This window comes from Lissotriton helveticus, chromosome 8 (assembly GCF_964261635.1).
Source record: "Lissotriton helveticus chromosome 8, aLisHel1.1, whole genome shotgun sequence".
Classification (NCBI taxonomy): Eukaryota; Metazoa; Chordata; class Amphibia; order Caudata; family Salamandridae; genus Lissotriton; species Lissotriton helveticus.
The window spans coordinates 718,566,214-718,585,927 of NC_136069.1; the positions used below are offsets into that span (position 1 = coordinate 718,566,214).

The following is a 19,714-nucleotide window of genomic DNA, read 5'->3' on the forward strand; positions in this document are numbered from 1 at the left end:
GCCAGTTCGCCATCACTACTTTCCATCTCGGTAATATAGTCCATCCCCCTTGGTGCTCGCAGCAAAGATGCAAGTGTTTTCCCTGCACGGTCTCCCTCCCCATATTTCCTGGCTTGTGCATATTTGTTTAAGTAGGCTATTTCCCTCTCTGCCTCTTCTTGGAATGATGTTAGCTTACTTCTGAGTGTTGCCTGGGTGGAAGATGAGGGATGTTCCCTGTTGGCCCTTTCCAGATCAGCAATCTCCCTCACAAGTGAAGTTAATGTGTCCCTTATTGACCTAAGGACCCATGATTTAAGCGCCATACAATTACCCCTTGTCACAACCTTATAAGGCCTCCCAAAGTGTTCCTGGCGAGTCCACTGATCCCTCATTCAATTCAAAGTATTCAGTCAGTTTGACCCTAAGTTCCTCCCTGAACACCTGATCTAATAGCGCACGGTACGGAAACCTCCAGCTAAAGGGCTGTACATAGGTCGGTGGAATTGATAACTGAACTTGGACTGGTGCATGATCCGAGAAAGTGCGTGGGAGATCAGCGGCCGCTCTCACCTGGGAATGTATATCTTTGGATAATAACCAATAGTCTATTCCTGACCAAGGTTTTCTGTGAGTCGTGACACATGTTCCTTCCCTGGTATCTGGGTGTAAGACCCTCCATGTGTCCACCAGGTGGTCCTCTATCACAATATCTCGCAGTACTGCTTCCGCTCTAGGGTGGTGGTCGCGTGCCGCCCCCTGTCTATCTACTGAGGGAGACAGAACCACATTAAAATCCCCACCCTATAATATTGCCATCGACCCACATGATTGTATTTTATGCCATATATCTTGAAAAAATGTCGGGCTGTCGATATTCGGGCCATATATATTAACAATCAGCACAGGAGTGGCGCATAGTGTTCCTATTAACAAAAGATATCTACTCTCCGAGTCAGGTATTGATGCATGCGTTTTCCACTGCAATCCTTTTCCTTTCAAGATGGCCACCCCTCTAGCATAATTCGAATATGGTGCCTCCACAATCAAATGGTATGTTTCAGCATATTCGTGTTAGCAGATGCGAGGTGTGTTTCCTGCAACAAGCATATATCCACCTCATGCCGCACTAAATAAGAATGAACCAATCTCGCTTTCCTGCGGTCATTTAAACCCCTGATATTCCAAGAGAGGCACGTGATGACCTTCACTGGCATATCTTCAAAGCTATATACATCTCCACACGCAATATTCCCGCACCATACAGTGGCAATAACAGGCATATAGGATCTTTAGCAATTTGCACTGTAGTATAATAATGGTATTGATCAATGTGACAATAGTGTAAAACTACATAGTGCCAGGTGATTTTCACAAATGTAAGCAGAAATGACATCAGGCAACACAACAAAAATAATATATTGTACTTTCCTCCTTTTTCACCTGCCCCCCAAACATGACACATACTACCCATCCCAGTCATCCAAACCACTCCAATAGTCAGACCCTCAACACACTCCCCACCTCACACACCAACCCCCCAATCAGGTTGTGTAATCCCCCCACCAAAACCCATAGCAAGCTACAGAACAAAATAAACGTCCAACTTGTGGGAATCATCCCATGGGGTACGCAGGTCGGCCGAAATCTCGCCCTATACTATTGACAGGGTGGCCGAGCTGCTGAAATCACGTGTGCACATCTAGGACCCGTCTCCAATCTGTTTGGCCCTCCAGTTCTCAGGGAGCTCCACACCTTCCAGGTAAATGTCCAATATGCAACATAAAAACTAACATTTGTATCTTACTAGCCATGCTGGGAGTGTCAGGGGTGCGGCACACATCCTAAAACATTAAGGTTCATATCCCGCTGTCCGATTTATTATAGATCAATCATTATCACTCAGTCTATCCGCGGATTGTCTCTCCTCTGCCATTTTTTGTTGCTGCTGGTCTTTCGCTAGCTGTTTCGCATAGGTGAGCGCTGCTTTAGCATCCACGAAAAAGGTGGGTCTGCCAGGGCCCTGAACGCGTAACTTGGCTGGGTATATCAGGGCATATCTGGTTCCTATCTGCTGGAAAATTTTCTTCGCGGTATGAATTCTCTGCGTGTGGCCTGTACCTGCAGGGTGAAATCCGGATATAGCGCTATATCACTACCTTGATACTGTATAGTTCCTTTTTCTCTTGCGAGGCGCAGAATCGCATCCCGATCTCTATAGTTCAATACACGGGCCACTATCAGTCGCGCCGGTGCGCCAGGTTTGGGTCTGGGCCCCAGCGACCGGTGGGCTCTTTCTATGAGGAACATGGAAGAAAGGTCAGATCCGAACAGGTCTTTCAGCATAAGTTCGACATATTTTTCCATGTTTTGAAGGTCCGTTGATTCTGCAATACCTGTTATACGTATATTATTGCGCCTTGATCTCGCCTCCAAATCCTCGTTCTTCTGTTGGATTAGGGCCAGTACCATGTCCATGCCTTTTACTTTCTTCTCTATGTCCGTTTGGCTCTCCTCAGTCTCCGTAACTCTGGTTTCTAGTACACTTACTCTGCCCTCTTGTTTATCCATCCTTTGTGTAATCCTGTCCATGCGGTCAGCCAAGGTGTCCATCTTGGAGTCAATGACCTGCAGGCTTGTTTTCAGCTCCTGAAACATGGCACAAACGTCTGCTGCCGGAAGCTGCCCCGGCGATCCGTCCTCCATCGACTCCCGTTCCTCCGCATCTGTTTCAGTTGATTTATTCACTTTCTTTTCAAATGTAATTTTCGGCTGCCTGGTGTCCGGCTTCCCCATTGTGACCCAGATTCTGTACCCGTACTCTCAGTTCTGCTGGCCACTATTTATCTTGCTCTTGATTCCGTGTATGCGCCCTCCTGGATAGTTCACCATAGGATCTATATCTCCCCCAGTCGCCGCGCATCCACACCGCTTCTGCCACTGTGCCCCTCTCCGTGATGTCTGAGTGGTGCTTATCTATAGGACCATAAACATTTAACTGCATGCCATCCTCCGTGTCTCCGTCCCAAGCACCTTCACCGCGCAAACGCCACAGCCACCAAGATACCTCTTCACAGTGGAACTGCGCCCGGGGGCGAGTCGCGATCCTGCCTTTGTGCCACCTTCTCTAAAAAATGGCCTCCGCGTGTAACCCCAGACCCGCACTTCTGGAGTCGGATGCAGTTCAATGCAACAATATGTCCGCCCAGGGAGAGTAATTCACACCTCCGCAGCACAGATCCAGCATGTATTACGCATATGTAGCGGTCTTCGGGGACAGTTGCGCGCTTCCCGGCTCACAAAGTCGTGCAAATGGGGTGCAGAGTATCAACCTTGCACGTGGCCGACCCTATGTCAATCCGGCATGCCGTAATAGACCCAGGGATCGCTTCCGGCCGTCAGAGTTGGATGCTATGAGTGGTCTTCGGGTTATATCATAGATTGCCGTTTAGTTGTCCCCAAATCAACTTCAGTGTCTCGGGTCCCCAGATCCAGGCTTCAGCAAATATACAAAATGGCGGCCGCTATCATTCTGCGCATTTATAACAAGCAGCCTTCCGCGGCCTGCCACCCCGATATGTAAAGCATTCGCTTGTACTATTCTCACCGGTGTCACCGGGCTGCTCGCCTTCGTCCTCGCGGGTCTCGTTAGTCGGGCGTTTGGTCCCGGCCGCCCTCCGCCACCTCTCCTCAGGACCGCCGATCCGCCATTATTCTCTACGGTCGCCCTCCTTTGTTCTGCACCGCCGCGGGCTCCGTCCAGATCGGGCCACTACCAGTCCGCTAACTCCACCATTACTTAGTCACCCTTCGCGATCAGCGTCTGCCACAGCTCCTGTCTCGCCGCCAGTCCGTGGGCAGCAGCTTCGCCAATTCTCAGGCAGCCCGCTACTCCAGCCCCTGGCTTCGCAGGCCGCACCACGAGGGCAGCAGGGCAGCCGCCTTTTGTCCGCAATGCCGCACTTCTCAGCTCCGAGAAAAGGATAGATCAGCGTCGGAGCTCACCCTCAGTCGTTTATGAGTGAAAGGCCCAGAGTGCACCGTGTATATGTCGGATTAATGACGGATATTCATGCTCAGCCGGCGGAGCTGCGGTATCAGGCAGCCATTCCGCTTCGTAGCCAAGCCACGCCCCCCTTCTAAACTGTACTTTAGTATAGCTTGGAGTGTGCTTGGCGGCAATTTAGGAGGCAGTTTGGTGCATATTTACACCAACATGGATGGCACTTGCAGAAGCAGTATTTGAATTGGCCTAGATTGGCTTGGAGGCAGAGTTGAGGCTAAAATTAATTGTACTAGGACAGCCTCTGGATAGCTTGGAGTACAATAATAGGTTTAATGCAAAAAATAGATACCGAATGGAGTTCTTTAAGCACACTGGTGTTTGGGAGAGTCTCATGAAGGAGCATGTGAATTAACAGTTTAGAGGATACGTAGACTCTGGCTGGCATGACAAGAATAAAATACGATCTGGGTACTGCAATACATAGTGGATTGCTTGAGTTGGGACATAATAAACTTATTTTGGTTGTCTATTTACTTACTTATATACTATTGGGCGACCGCCTCTGATGTGTATGTAAAACGTACCCTTTGCCCTGAATTTCTGTCCTGAATTGACCCACCATCCTGAATTTGTCCTGAATTGTGACCCGTTGTCCTGAATTTTTAAACTCACCGTCCTGAAATTGCACCCATGCCACTTGGTCACACCCTAACCCAACTGTAAGATCTAGCCTGACTTCTCTTTATAAATAGCTCTCTTACTCTATCCCTTCCCAACGGGTGCGAGCAAGCCACCAGTGCTACCACCATCCCACTTGCTACTTGCCTCTTCAGCCTAGCCAATATATTTCTGTCTATATGATCAATTACACCAATAACCATTTATTTAGAACTTCCTTATGAGTGTTTAATACTACCCAATGTAACCCTTTTTAGCAACCTTACAATATTGACAGATTTAAAAAACAACATTAAGGTTTTAAACGTATGCCTTGTAGTTTGCATGCAGTTCCTTGGGACCAGTTTACAACTCACTGTGCTTTATTAAAGCGATTGTACATGTGACCTGCAAGTAGCACAAGGATCTATGCATCAAAAGTAATAGCCCACTGAGCTATTTACATAAAATATAAAGCAGTGGCCTGCATGTTAAGCATTCTGCTTTTCAGAAAACACATTAAGTCTCTTTGCAATTTTATGACTAAACAAGCGATTAGACTGCAAATATACCTCTACAGCAAGTACACTACCTGCCATTACACTTTAGAGTTTACTGTGTTCAAAAAGATCTCAGCAGCAGGTGCATTACCCCTATGTTTTAAAAGTCCATCTGTTTGTAATCAGTCAGAAATATTTACGATCTAATTTGATATTGTTGACACAGTTTTGAGGGGTGGGGTCTGTTTAAAAACAAATTCGTGTTATTTGTCTATCTGACTCCACCCACGTTCTCACTGCCTTTTTATTTATTTTTTCTATTTATTGCACTCCACTGCAAATGTCCTCGCTGGCGAACTCATTGGTGATTCTCTATTGTTTTAAGCAAAAATGTTGCTTCCTCTGGATTTGGCTAATAAAAACATGGTAACGTTAACAGTGAGACTGAATTCCCCTTTACCTAAACTGCACAGACATAGGAAGTAATTTACGTGACGTATTTGTCACGTGATGATGCGTTTTTGAAAGGGGGGCGTTGCTCTTATTGAAACTCGTGCACCGTCTACGACTGTTGTGCTGGAGGCTGGGGCTGGTGAATGAGAGGAGGCATGGCAGAATACGTGGAGGTACTTACTTCTACATTCCCGTTGTGAGCTCGTGATTAAATCTGGTGTTTAACCAACATATACTGTTTTATTCAAATGCGGTACTTTCACTATTTTCATCGGGAATCAAGCTAGGAATAAAGTAGGCGAATTATAGAGCTCTTTTAAATGAGGGAGCGCTTTTGATGTGGGACAGTGGACCAATCAGCTCGCCTGTACATCAGTGCAAGTTTAAAATAACAATTTAATGAAGCCTAACGCGTGCATTCCAAAAGACCCGATTCAAACGGGGGACTCCCGATTTTTGAAGGCATAAAGTGATTTATTTTCGCTCTGTCCCACCTGAAATCGCCTCTGCCTAGACGTCAATGGGGTAAATAAGTTCTCCCGATTATTGTTTTTAACATTCCCACTTTTCAAATTTTGGCACGTATGGCTTGCAAAAAAGTAAGCAGACATCACTGTATACATTCTAATCCACAAGAACTCCCAGGAGATCTCTCCACCATTTCTCCCTCCAGCCTCTGTGTGCTCCGAACTAGTAACAAGCTAAGTGGACTATGATCATAAAAATAGGACGGACAGACCTACAGAGCTCACAAATATGCCAGCTTACTGAAACCCATATACTGCATGCCTCTCTCTGGCACTTCCTCACCCATCGTATCAATACGTTTCTGCTCAAATAACACATAAATGAACCTCAGTGGTCATCGCTCATTGCATGGAAACACTCCCCACGTAGGATCAAAACAAAGACAATACACTTTCAGCCAGACACCCTGCACTGTGTAGCTTGCTGCCAATGTGGGCAAGTGATTAATAGAAGTAGTAAATGCTTTATCAATGTTGCAATACAATAAAATAACTAAAAGTGGATGCTAGACTCTGTTTGGGAGACCACAGACCAGACGGAGGCTATTGGGCCCAACTGTGGTGACTGAGGTTATCTACCACAGATGCCCAAGAGTCTTCCCCTAATAGTTAGGCTGACTAGGCCAGGTACAACCTTTTCTGCACTGTCTCAGGAAGGTCATGTGGGGTGCAAGAGCTCAACAGTGAACCAACTGGCACAAGAAAATAATGTACATCCAAGTGCTTCTCTTTTATGGCAAAAGAAAAAACTTTAATATCACTGCGCTATTTATATTTCACAATTAAATATGCATAATGTACAGCATTGTACTAAGCTGAATTCAAACAATAAAACACAGCAATCGCCTCTTCTTCCCAGTAATCATTTTGCCTCTTGCTATGGAGGTCCTGCTATTATCAACCCCCGCCCCAGATTTTGGCAAAGTTTAGGCTTAGGTGTATATGTCTCAAAAAGTTCTCACTGATTCAATGAGCAACTCAGTTTAATGTCTTTATCCTTGTATTTCAAATAGTGTGAAGCAAGTGTTGGGCTTACCCTTTGCGCCTCAGTCTTTTGTCTCCCTAGTGCATGGTGCAGGCTAGGCCTAGCTGTGTACCTGCTTTGATCACAGTAGTCTGGACTGTGTGGAGGACTCCCGCCCTCACTATTTGAGCCTTTGTTAGTGGGGGAGCTGTGGCGATAGCCTCGCTTAGACAAAGGTTCTGCATGACCTCTGGTCTCAGGGAGGCTGGCGTGTGCATCAACACTCAATTTCAAAAGTTCTGTCCTTCTGGTCGGCTGCAGTCCAGCGCTCAGCAGTGGCAGTTGCGGCCTCCAGGGTGAGTTGCTCATGATGCTGTCTTTCAAGGCATTGGCGGCCCCTAACGCTATCAGAATTTTCCACTTCAGCCGCGATGTGGCTTTCTTCTTCCTCACCGGCGGCAGCAGGCTATTGAGCGTGTTGCAGGCTGCCAGGCTACACGATCAGTCGCTATCTAGTGCAAACTTGGTGCAGCCTAATTGAAAAGGGGGGGCCCTCGGCCCCCCTGCACGCATGGCGGCGCGGCGACCGCTTCCCCCCTTTCCCCTCTGTGTGCCTCTCGGTGGTGGGGGCGGGCCCTTGGGCGCGACCCACCACCGATTGGCCGGCGGCCTCCCTGACCCGGATACCAGTGGAGGATGTCCGGGTTAGGGGGGGCGGGCTACTGGAGGGGCGGGGTGGAGGGGCGTCGCTACTCCGCCTGGCCCCTTGGAAATAAAGAGGCGGGGAGCGCCCGGGAGACCCCCTTGTCCCTGGACGCTCCCCCACAGCACGGTGTGCCCCGCGCTCGGGGCTTCTTTGTTTTTCGCATACTCATGACGTCACCGGATGGCGCAGAGTAAGGGCCCTCCTTTAGTGGGTAAATGGAGTTCACGGCGTAGACCGGGCGATTACCGGAGCACGACTGCGCATGCGCACAGCTCTAGGTGAGGCGCAGCTTGTAGGACCTGACACCGGTTAGCGACCTTGCCATATGGCCAGAAATGTACAGAAATCAAGATGAGGATGTTAGATTCGGTTAGGAAACAACATGTATTAGAATTTTTTGTTAAGGTTAGCCTCTCAAACTTGTTGATGATATTGTATCTAATGTCCTGCTGATTTTTGTATACATTGTTGACCATGCAATTAAAACCTTTTTAATTTCATATCTTAATAAATACGGCCGGGGGACTAGCCCCTGCCTTCCAAAGATAAAGAAGCCTCAGGTCATGTTTCTGGGTGTTGGGTGCCGGATTGGGGGGGGCGGCAGCCAGTCGCTGACCATGTGAAAAGGGGGGGCCCTCGGCCCCCCCCGCACGCATGGCGGCGCGGCGACCGCTTCCCCCCTTTCCCCTCTGTGTGCCTCTCGGTGGTGGGGGCAGGCCCTTGGGCGCGACCCACCACCGATTGGCCGGCGGCCTCCCTGACCCGGATACCAGTGGAGGATGTCCGGGTTAGGGGGGGCAGGCTACTGGAGGGGCGGGGCGGAGGGGCGTCGCTACTCCGCCTGGCCCCTTGGAAATAAAGAGGCGGGGAGCGCCCGGGAGACCCCCTTGTCCCTGGACGCTCCCCCACAGCACGGTGTGCCCCGCGCTCGGGGCTTCTTTGTTTTCCCACCCACCATCCCTGGAACCAAAAAATTTTGTTGCTTCACTAAGTCTGGTTTGAGCGTCATTTTGCTAGCGTACTGTTAACATGTCTTACATGCGTAATCGAACTTTATCTGGACTGTATATTTTGATGTAATTTTGTTTAGGAATTTTTCCCTTTGTAGCGAACTGTGTGTAAAGTGCTTTGATGCCAATTGTGTCTAGGCCTTTTTAGGTCTCGCCTGTCGATGCGCATGCGCATCGAGCAAGGCGAGAGTATTGCGAGTTATCCACTCTTTATCCACACTGCAAGGAATCGTGGCGATTCCTTGCAGTGCCCGTGACTTTTAAGGTCAATGCGCATGCGCATTAAGCTTATGCGCATGCGCATTGACCTTAAAAGTCACGGGCGCGTGCATGTCCGTCTTTGTTTACCCGCTCCGCCCCCTCCCGCCGTGTCGCCTTGCCTACTCTCTTCCACAGCCTCCCCCAGCTCCGCCCCCTCACTACTTGATTGCACGGCCGCTAGGCCGTGCCTCCCCTACTCTCCTCCCCCCTCCTCCACTCCAGGGCACTTTTCGGTTCTCTCTTGGCAAACAAAGTTCACTTCTTGCAAAGTTACGGACACACAATTTCAGCGATGTTCTCACTGTGGCCGCCAGAACTCAGTAACCGAACAGTTTTAAGATGCTCTTCAGCTCTTGCAACAAAAGACTAGACGACACGACCCTGGCAAGCACCGGAGGCGCATCGGTTAAAATCAGACTGACAACAGCGTCTCGTTTGTAACAAACGGGGCTTCTAACAGCTGAAAGCGCCTTGACGAACAGGCAGACATTCAGCAAACACATCTGGTCCGGTTTTCGGACCCCAACGAATCATGCTCCCCGCGCGCAGCGCCCTGGAAAGGGACAGGTCGCACCAGGTATGTAGGAGAGTCTAAACTAAAAGCGAGTGCTAAGCAAAAATAAGACATTAAAATCGTAAATCGCACGTGCTCAGGTGATTTATTTCAGGGCTTGCATGCGCTTCTTAGAACAGGCTTCGGTCTCAGCCAGCGTCTTGGCAATCGTACTGTTTGTTGCAAAACATGGCAGCCACCCTGTGTTTTCTCTTGAGTCATGCCCCCTTCCACCTCCCCGGTTGCCATGCCAATGGATTCTCCCCCCATCCCCCCCGGGTGTTCAGGCAGCCAGCGAGTGCCAGTACATTCTGTGTTCGAGGCAAACATCACACACCTCTGTGGGTAGGGGGCATCCATGTGTGTGCGCGGGAGGGAGGGGGCGGTGCTGCACAATACAGACCGAACTTGGTCAACACCTGTCAAGGAGACCGCCCCCACGCAGCGTGCTGCATGTGGTGTCCTATGCAGGGGTGGTGGTTGGGCCAATGCAATGTCTTCCAAGGAGGGCGAAGCCTGATGCGTAATCAACACAGCCGAAGCACTCCACCAAAACAGTACGTACCCACCCAAAATAATGCAGATAAAAATGCTTTGTACTGGGGAGGGCATTTTATCTAGTCAACAGAAATACTTAATACACCGTTCTATACGGAGATGTGCTATAACGCCGATGCACCCCAGCCTCCCCACGTGCAAAACGTGTAATCCTGCGCAAAACACTGTTCTGCCTCAAGAACCAGAGGCAATGCAAGATCAGCAACTACCACTCAAGCAATACAAGCTTGACGGGACAATCACAGGATGTGCACTGCACTACACTTAACCGGTCAGAAACCCTCCAATGAAGGCAAGCCAGCAATCCCCTCGAGCGATCACTCAAGCCATCACTCAAGCCACCGACAAAAGCAGTGACCTGCAGGCCATGAGTCGAGCCTCGGCAAAGACTAGCCACCCTACCATCAGGGCCACAGTAATTAGGAGATGTGGCGTTTTCCGCATAATTATGGCATACAATCCTTCACTAGATACATATTTGGTAAAATCTGCAAATAAAATGTGTTTCCCAATCAAATAGATCAAAAGTTACTAAAAAAAGCATAGAGTGTTGCAGGTCCTTGCATTAAAAGCGGTCTGTATCTCTAGTAACAATACTATGAGTCTACCCAACTAGGCAGGCTTACTTTGTAGAATACAGGGTCAGTCTTAGTCCTCCAAATAACACCCCTAGAGGGGAGCGGCTGGGTTTTGCATCACTTTAACAGACCTACTCAACCACTTATCAATTCAGTTTTGATAGAATAAGCCACTATTAATCACATTAGAACGTTCACACCCTCACTCACCCTCACCCACCCTCACCCTCACTCACCCTCAACCCCTCACCCTCACACAGTGCAATAGGTCTCGGAGCATTTGAGTTAGAGCTTTTAGAAATGTTTATGGCTTTTTTTTTTAATTCTTTAGCATTGGCTACAGGAAACAAAAATGCTAAAGATTTACACAAAAACCCATAAACAATTCTAAAAGCACTAACTCTAATGCTGCGAGACCTATTGCATTTCCAATGCTTGTTTCCCTTTGTAGCTTTACGTTGATGCGTGTTATTAATTAGCCAGTGTAGCTGTCCTTTAGAATTTTTTCCATAGGTCGTCGTATTTATTAGGTATGGGGCATGCGGTAAGGTCATGATCGGTGAGCACATATTTTAAGGTCTGAGGGGGCGGGCATCATCCTATGGAGGTTCCCGCCCAGGGGGAGGGGCCATTGGCCACTCCTAGAACTCCAGGGGCAAGGTAATTGATGCTTCAAAGGAGCGTGGGTCAGGAGTAGTCACGCTTTCCTTAGGCTGGTAGCCACCCCGCGCGCGCATACTCATGACGTCACCGGATGGCGCAGAGTAAGGGCCCTCCTTTAGTGGGTAAATGGAGTTCACGGCGTAGACCGGGCGATTACTGGAGCACGACTGCGCATGCGCACAGCTCTAGGTGAGGCGCAGCTTGTAGGACCTGACACCGGTTAGCGACCTTGCCATATGGCCAGAAATGTACAGAAATCAAGATGAGGATGTTAGATTCGGTTAGGAAACAACATGTATTAGAATTTTTTGTTAAGGTTAGCCTCTCAAACTTGTTGATGATATTGTATCTAATGTCCTGCTGATTTTTGTATACATTGTTGACCATGCAATTAAAACCTTTTTAATTTCATATCTTAATAAATACGGCCGGGGGACTAGCCCCCGCCTTCCAAAGATAAAGAAGCCTCAGGTCATGTTTCTGGGTGTTGGGTGCCGGATTGGGGGGGGGCGGCAGCCAGTCGCTGACCATGCTCAAACTACGAACAAGCAGTGCAATACACCTGAAATAGTAAGGACACCAAATATGTCAGTGTACTGCTAGGTTCTACCGTGGCAATGAAAATAGTTGATGAAGAAAAGAGATGGAGTTGCAGATACTTTAAATGGAAGCTTTTAGTACATTTTGATGTCCCATTTTACCCCCATATTTCCATGTAAACAAATTAAGGTTTGGGGGGTCCTCTAACATTACCATCACTCCTATCTCTGTATTAAGTGTTCTTCTCTGCCCTAACCTCATCATTCTACCCATATCTAGTAACTACCATTTGATTATTGGTTCTGCCAGTTAAAAAGTGACTATTGTTGAGGGAAGTGCTGAATGTCAGTTCCCACAGGGCTCTTTCCAATGTTGACCTTACCACTGGCATACTTTCATTTCTTAAATGAAGCACTAATGGGATTAATCTCTTGAGTTCTTGTTTGTTTGGTAGTGTTTTGAATATAGATAGAATGGGGTGAATGGTTTAGAAAAGTAAAGCTGTAAGTTGTTATTGGTTGTAGTGGACATGTGCTCCTGTTAGTTGTGTGAATTGGCTAACAACTAAAATTAACTTATGCATAGGGCCCTGGGGACCTAATTGCCCCGGCCTGTGTATATTTAAGGGGAGGGAGGTGTGAGGCTCCCCTCCCCAAGCCGTTTTCGGCCTGGGGATCTTATTCCCAGAGGCCCAATCTAATTGTTATCGGGAAGGAGGTGTGGCCACCCTTCCCGGGCTAGCTATTCCGAACCTGCTAAAAGTTGCTATAAAAAAGCCCTACATAGCCTTCATCGCTCTATAAAAAAAGCAAAAAAACTATTCTTCACATCTTCTATTGAACAAGCGGAACAACCCAGTAAAGAGATTTTTAAAATAGTTCAGTCATTCTTCAAACCCAAGGCCATCGATACCGAAATTATTCCCTCCAGTAAGCTGTGTCAGGATATCTCGGATTTCTTTGACCATAAAATCCTGAAGGTCTACAATTCCTTCACCCCCTCTGAGCCAACAAATATGGCAGATCATGATATCTCTGAGATATCTACCCCTCCCTTAACTCAGTTCCTCCCAATCACCTACGAGGATGCACTGAAAGAACTCCTCAAATGCAAATCAGGGGCTCCTGATGATCCTTGTCCTCCCAAACTATGGAAAAGAATGTCGGATGTTACGGTGGAGCCACTTTTACATATCTGGAACTTGTCCATCGAGACTGGCACGTTCCCCGACTGTTGGAAACATGCTACTCTTCTCCCTTTGAAAAAAAAACCCAATGGCGCCCCCGATGATTTGAGCAATCTCCGCCCCATCTCCCTACTAGCAGCCCCGGGTAAAATGCTCGAAAAACTCATCCAGCGCCAACTTAATAGTTTCATCGAGAGAAGAGGCATATTACACGAAACACAGTCCGGTTTCAGGGCTGGCTACAGCACTGAAACTGCCCTTATTGAGGTTGCTGAGTCCATCAGGTGGTCGCTGGATTCAGGAGCATCGGCTATGCTGGTGCTCCTGGATCTATCTGCCGCCTTCGATACTGTGGACCACGGTAGATTGCTGCTTAGATTGAAGGACATTGGCTTAGAGGACATGGCACTGAGCTGGCTGAAATCCTACCTGACGAATCGTTCTCAGAAAGTTGCTCTGGGTGCTTTTTCCTCTGAACCTAAACAACTGTGGTGTGGCGTCCCGCAAGGGTCCGCCCTTAGCCCGCTGCTTTTTAATGTTTATCTGGCCCCACTTTTTACCTTGATCTCTAAATGGGGGGTCAAGGCGATCTCGTATGCGGATGACACGCAACTAGTCTTCCCATACGCTGAGATGTCAGAAACAGCGTTCAGTAAAATAAAAGGCTGTCTTCGTGACGTTGCCAGATGGATGAACACCAACAAGTTAAAATTGAATGCTAGCAAAACCGAGGTACTATTCTTTGGGAAAAGTACCCCTCCCTCCCCTGACCTTTGGTGGCCTACCGAAATGGGTCCTGCCCCCACCCCTGGTTCCAAGGCAAAAAATCTGGGTGTCTGGTGGGACGAGACGCTCTCCTTCTCCTCTCACATACAACATATTACCTCTAGCTGCCACTATAAACTCCGCAATCTCAGGAAATTCCTCTCTCTTCTACCTACTGACTGTCGCAAATCGGTGGTCCATGCGACGGTCACATCCAGACTGGACTATTCAAACGGCCTCTATCTGGGCCTCCCGAAATATCTGACACAACGCCTACAGAGCGTGCAGAATGCGGCTGCGAGATTGATAAAACATGTGCCTTTCAAACAACATATCTCTCCGCATCTTCACGCATTGCATTGGCTCCCAGTGGCTAGCAGAGTTAAATTCAAAGTACTCACTCTAGCGTACAGAGCACAAAAAGGGAACTGTCCTAAGTATCTCAAACTCCGACTCCCCCGCTACCATCAAGAGAGACACCTGCGCTCGAACTCGCAGACCCTACTGGCCGTACCCCGAGTGTGTAGGGCGAGACTCGGAGGCAGATCTTTCTCGGTAGGCACTGCGAAGCTCTGGAACTCCCTCCCCTCTGTCATCCAATCTGCCTCGTCAGAAGCCATCTTTAGGAAACTCCTAAAGACCTGGCTCTTTGCGCAGATAGTCTAGCATCTTTTCCTGCCTTCCTCTCTGTGGCTGCGGTTTCTTTTTAGCGCCGGGACACCTCCATGTGAGGTAGCTGTTCGCGCTTTTATAAATGCCAGTATTATTATTATTATTATGTTTGGCCCCCAGCACGCCATCCTTTGGGCCCAATGTATTTAATGAGGATTGCGGGTCCTGTGGCCTCCCCCTTCAAGCTCTCAAAAGGCCTGGGGATCCCATCCTCCGGGGCCGCGGGTACTGTGGCCTCCCCCATGAAGCTCTCAAAGGCCTGGGGATCCCATCCTCCTGGGCCGACTCACTTGCTGTGTCAGGGGAACCCACTCCCGGGACACAGTTGTTTCCCTCCCTGCACCGGTCCATTTTCAAATCTCCTGCCAAATGAGAGCAAACACAAATTCGGCCCCCAGCGTGCTGGAGCTTTCAGAATGCTTCTGCCGGCTGGGAGCAGACTTGTTAATGTTCATGTTATGGGGAATATGTAAAGTGCACAGCTACTCCAAGGAGTGTCCCAGCGCTAAGAGGTCCCCCTTTAAAAAGAGAAACAGTTTGCACTCACAATCCTGCACAACTATATTACTAAAGCAACAGCCTGGTCTTAAGTTGGCGTCTGAAGCTAAGAAGCTCTCGCTCCTGGCTGAGGGAAAGAGGCCGCGAGTTCCATAGTCTTTTATTGGTGTGGCTCTGGGGAATGGGATCCCTGGGGCCCAATACGGCTAGGGGAAGGGTGCTGCGCTCCCAGCTCCCCAGACTTTTTGGCCCTGGGGTAAGGGGTCCCCGGGGCCCAAGAAGGCTTGCGGAGGGGGACTGCACGTCCTACTCTCCTGTTTAATTGTATTTGGCCCAGGGGATGGGGTCCCTGGGGCCAGTTAAGGGTTGAGGCAGCATGCCGCCTCCCCTTAATATATGTTTTGCCCCCAGAGGATGGGCTCACCGGGGCCCAAAGGCCAACTCTACCAAGTGCATGCCAAAGGCAGTGCACGGTTGAAAGCCTGCTGTGGGATTGGCCACTGGGCCTGGTGGCAGGGGAAGCCCTATGACCAAAGCCCCGCTGTGCACGGCCAGCTGCCTGCGGGGAGTTGGAAGCAGTAACACAGGCTCTGCAGATAACCCCACGCCACAAATGAGCAAAGGCCGTGCATGGTGTGGGGTTGGCTTCCTCCAGGTGGCTGCCTGTGGGGAGATAGACGTAGGGTCTGGCTGCAAACCTGATCCTGCGGCAAACCCCACGAGTGATGAAAGGCTGTGCGCAGCATGAGATTGGCTGCCTGCGGAGGGTGTTTGGCTGCCAACGGCCGGTTGCTCACAGGCCCTGTGGTCAAGGCTGTGCACCAGGCGCACAACGCCCATTGGACTAAAAAGCCTTCAGCCACCCGTTGTGTGTGGCAGCCAGGGATGAGACAGCTTCCCGGGCACACACACAGCCGCACCCGAGTACTTCACAGGTCTTTTAAAGACCTTTTGCTTGTTAATGAGGTTTTGATGATTTTCACCCTTTCTTAGAGCCCCTGCAGCTCCACTCTGCCTTTTGCTTGAAGAATCAGCCCCCCCCGAAAAATTTTCTTAAACCCACGAAATTTGACTCTAGTTGCGCCTCTGCTGTGCACAGTGTGTGGATGGCTGCCTGTGCAAGGTTTGCCGCAGGGCCTGGCAGCATGCCAGCTCTGCAGACCACCCCGCAGTGGGGGGGTTGGCTTTACGTATTGTAATAAAATTTTACTTTATGTTAACAAACTGCTAGAAATTCAATAAAAAAAGCACATAGGATTGGTGTATGAGCCCCAGGAATCCCATCGCCTTGGGCGAAAACATATATAATAAGGGGAGGGGAGATATATATATATATATATATATATATATATATATATACATACATATATATATATATATATATATATATATATATATATTCCACCACACTCGGGCTGTGATTAAATACCAGTTTTGAACGCAATTGCTGGCCTGGACATCGTTCTTTTCAAAGGTGAACAAGTGTGGTGGAATACGTTGGGATTGGCGATCCCGTCCGGGGCCGCCGCTGCAAGCGGCCATCAGAGCTTCACGCCGAGCTTTGTGTTGGATATATATATATATATATATCTATATATCTATATATATATATATATATATATATATATATATCTATATCCAAATTCGCTGCTCAAAAAGCCGCCTCCAAGGAATGCTAACAGCAAGCAGACACGGACCCAGTTTTAAGTGCATAAACTTCCGCGTTTATTTCATATATGTATGTATGTATGTAAGTACAGCCCTCTCCCTGACCCTTAATTTACCCCGGAAACCCCATCCCCCCAGTCAAATACAATTACACAGGGGAGGAGGGCGTGCTGCCCCCTCCCTGAGCCTTACCAGACCTCGTGGACCATATCCCTGGGGCCAAATACAATAAAAAAGTGGAGTGGGGCCGTACTGCTGCACTCTCCAAGCCTTCTTGACCCCCCGGCCTCATTAGGCCCTGGGCACCTCATCCCCCAGGCCCATATGTATTTTGAAGGGAGGGGGGGCACATGGCCCCATTCCTGAGCCTAATTAAGCTCTGGGGACACCAAAGCTTTACATCTAACCCGTCTTCTGAAGCAAAACAAGCACAGGTTAGTACCTGGTGTTCACAGTCTTGTATGGTATGTAGAGACTGTCATGCTGATACAATTCTGTCTAATAACTCAAGGCTGCTTACAATAAATAATGTTTTAAATAGAATCTTTGTACTGTTGGCAACTTTTTCTTCAGATCCAAAAACTTTTGTGGAACATGTTGAACACTAGTTCTCAACTGTCACCTACACACAGTTACTCTTCAATACAAACATTTTTCATGTGTTTGAAACCTCTACACATCTATGATGCATTAAGAGCACATGCGTTTTGTAAACACTTACACCCATTAACTGGATATAGGCTGTGCAAAATTAGATAGAAAAGGAATATAGTTGTTACCAGCAACTATGTAAACTATCAAACAAACAGGCTAATTCATGATGTCATCAGTGATGTCATTTGAGATGTCATCAGTGATGTCATGAGTGATGTCCTAGAACATGTCATGAGTGATGTAATGTGTGGTGGGGTAATTAGCCATGCATGTTGAGATCACAAGTTATAGTTTCCTGAGATAAGTATAACGATAACTGATGCATTTCTAGGGTTTTCTGTGTTTACAATTTGAACCTAACTATAACATCCATGTCACTTTTGGTATTTCAGTGAATTGCTAAGGGTTTTCTAATTCTATTTCCTAACTGTAACATCCCTGTAAATTTTGCTTTCTTCAGTGAATTTCAATGTTGTTATTAAGGTTAATATATAGTTATGGGATTTCTAGGATTTTTTTTTCAAGCAAAGTAAGATATTTTTATCACACCAAAATATAACTTGACTTTAACCTTTGGTTGTTTTTGTGAATATATACCCCCTGCACTCTATTCTGACACTTTCCAACACTCTGCTACACAGCACACCACTGTGCTGTACAAGATGTTATTCCAATTTATGACAGCTTACTCGAGTCTATGCTACGGTGCACTGTGAGCTACCTAGCAGTTGGGCCAACATACTCTGATGATATGAGTGGACTGAGTCCCCATATTCTGATGTTTGTGTTATGCCCGGATAAACAGTCCTACTTGTTTTGTTGGAATTGCATGCCGACGTGTATAAATAAACAGCATATACATTATTTTCTTAATTGTTTTTGGATATAAGAAGAAACTGTTATACACTTCGATTAGTTACTTTTCCTCTTAAACATATGTACTGTACTCTGATGTATATGTAATAGCATAGATAGGAGCAGAGTCTTATTTAGAGAAACTCATGTTTCGATTGAGATACTGAAGAAAGCAATGTATACTCATAAATGTCTTGTTCCATATAGAGTAGGTGAGATTTTTTTTGGGGGGGGGAATAATTGTAGACATAGAAAAAGACACATTCATGACATACGTATATATGCTTGTATTCACATATACATATAGACAACAGTACTATCCCTATATGAAGTATATACCCTTATATCTCCATATATGTATGCACACACCCGTAATTATATCTCAATAAATATATATCCATATATGAGCACAAGGGTGTAAACATGCATATTGAAAACACACACATATATATATTTTTCGCTTCTAATGTCTTGTACATACTGCTGCTGTACGCTATTGTGTTGTGAATATAGCAGTCATGTAGGAAGAGCTAGCTCTGGACTAATCTGAAGCGGAGATTGCTGGGATCGTATGTTTGACCTAGTAAAGCATCCAAATCTTTGTAAATCTGAAAAAAAATAGATGAACAAATTCACGGTCCTACTACACCACATAAAATATGGAGGAACACGAGTCATTTTCATGTTCAATCAGCACACTTAACAAAGCCTTGTTTGGTGTACGTGCACAAACTCAGTGAATGCAAACTGTCTTTCTGATTGCACTTTCTACTCTTCTGAATTTCAACCTTCATGTTCCAAATTCTAATCTTACAACTGCAGAAAATGCAGCATAGTTTTGTGTTTTCCATTGTAGCAAAGTCCTACTTGCACATTGTCCTTGTCTGGAGGAGTAAATGCCCACAGATCATAATTTTAAGAATTAGGCTCGACCATTTGCACGATCTGTTCACTCTGCCCAATGAAGTTGAAGGAGCCGCAAAATAAAGGGAATACTTGATTCTGGAACCCTTCCATATACATGCATTTCTCTGCCGGTTATCATGCCGTTACTCTATACCATTTTCACGCTCAAATTGTAAAGTGGGGACTGGATTATCTTCCACCCAACTGATAGTGTTACTCCGGGGCGATACGTATGTTCTTGTTACCTAGCACATGGATGATGCATGAACACTTCTCATACAAACAAGAATTCTAGCCGGGATCTGATACTGCTTCCCTTCGATGTGATTTGAATATCCGGACTGCACTAATGTGCATTATTGGTTTGTATAGTGAAAAATCTACTTTTCTTATCAAGCCCTGATTAAGTTCCTTTTGCACAAAGGAGCGAAATGTGTTGGCTGTGTGCCAGTTTTTAAACCATGTTTTGAATAAAGAAGATTGGCAGACTCAATTTATTCTCTTGGACATTCGTTTGGTACACCTTCCTTTTCAAAGAATCCTTTCGTAAAAGTG

At 47.2% G+C, this 19,714-nt stretch overlaps 1 protein-coding gene across 1 annotated transcript in view; it reads left to right on the top strand.

Moving 5' to 3' along the window:
• The first annotated feature begins 5,707 nt into the window (after positions 1-5,707).
• The window catches only part of TEX30 (testis expressed 30), a 232,775-nt gene continuing 218,768 nt past the window's right edge, over positions 5,708-19,714 (top strand). The window contains exon 1 of the mRNA XM_078657504.1: positions 5,708-5,768. Coding sequence (XP_078513630.1) covers positions 5,739-5,768 — 30 coding nt within the window. The 5' untranslated portion in view covers positions 5,708-5,738. The remainder of the gene's footprint in view (positions 5,769-19,714) is intronic.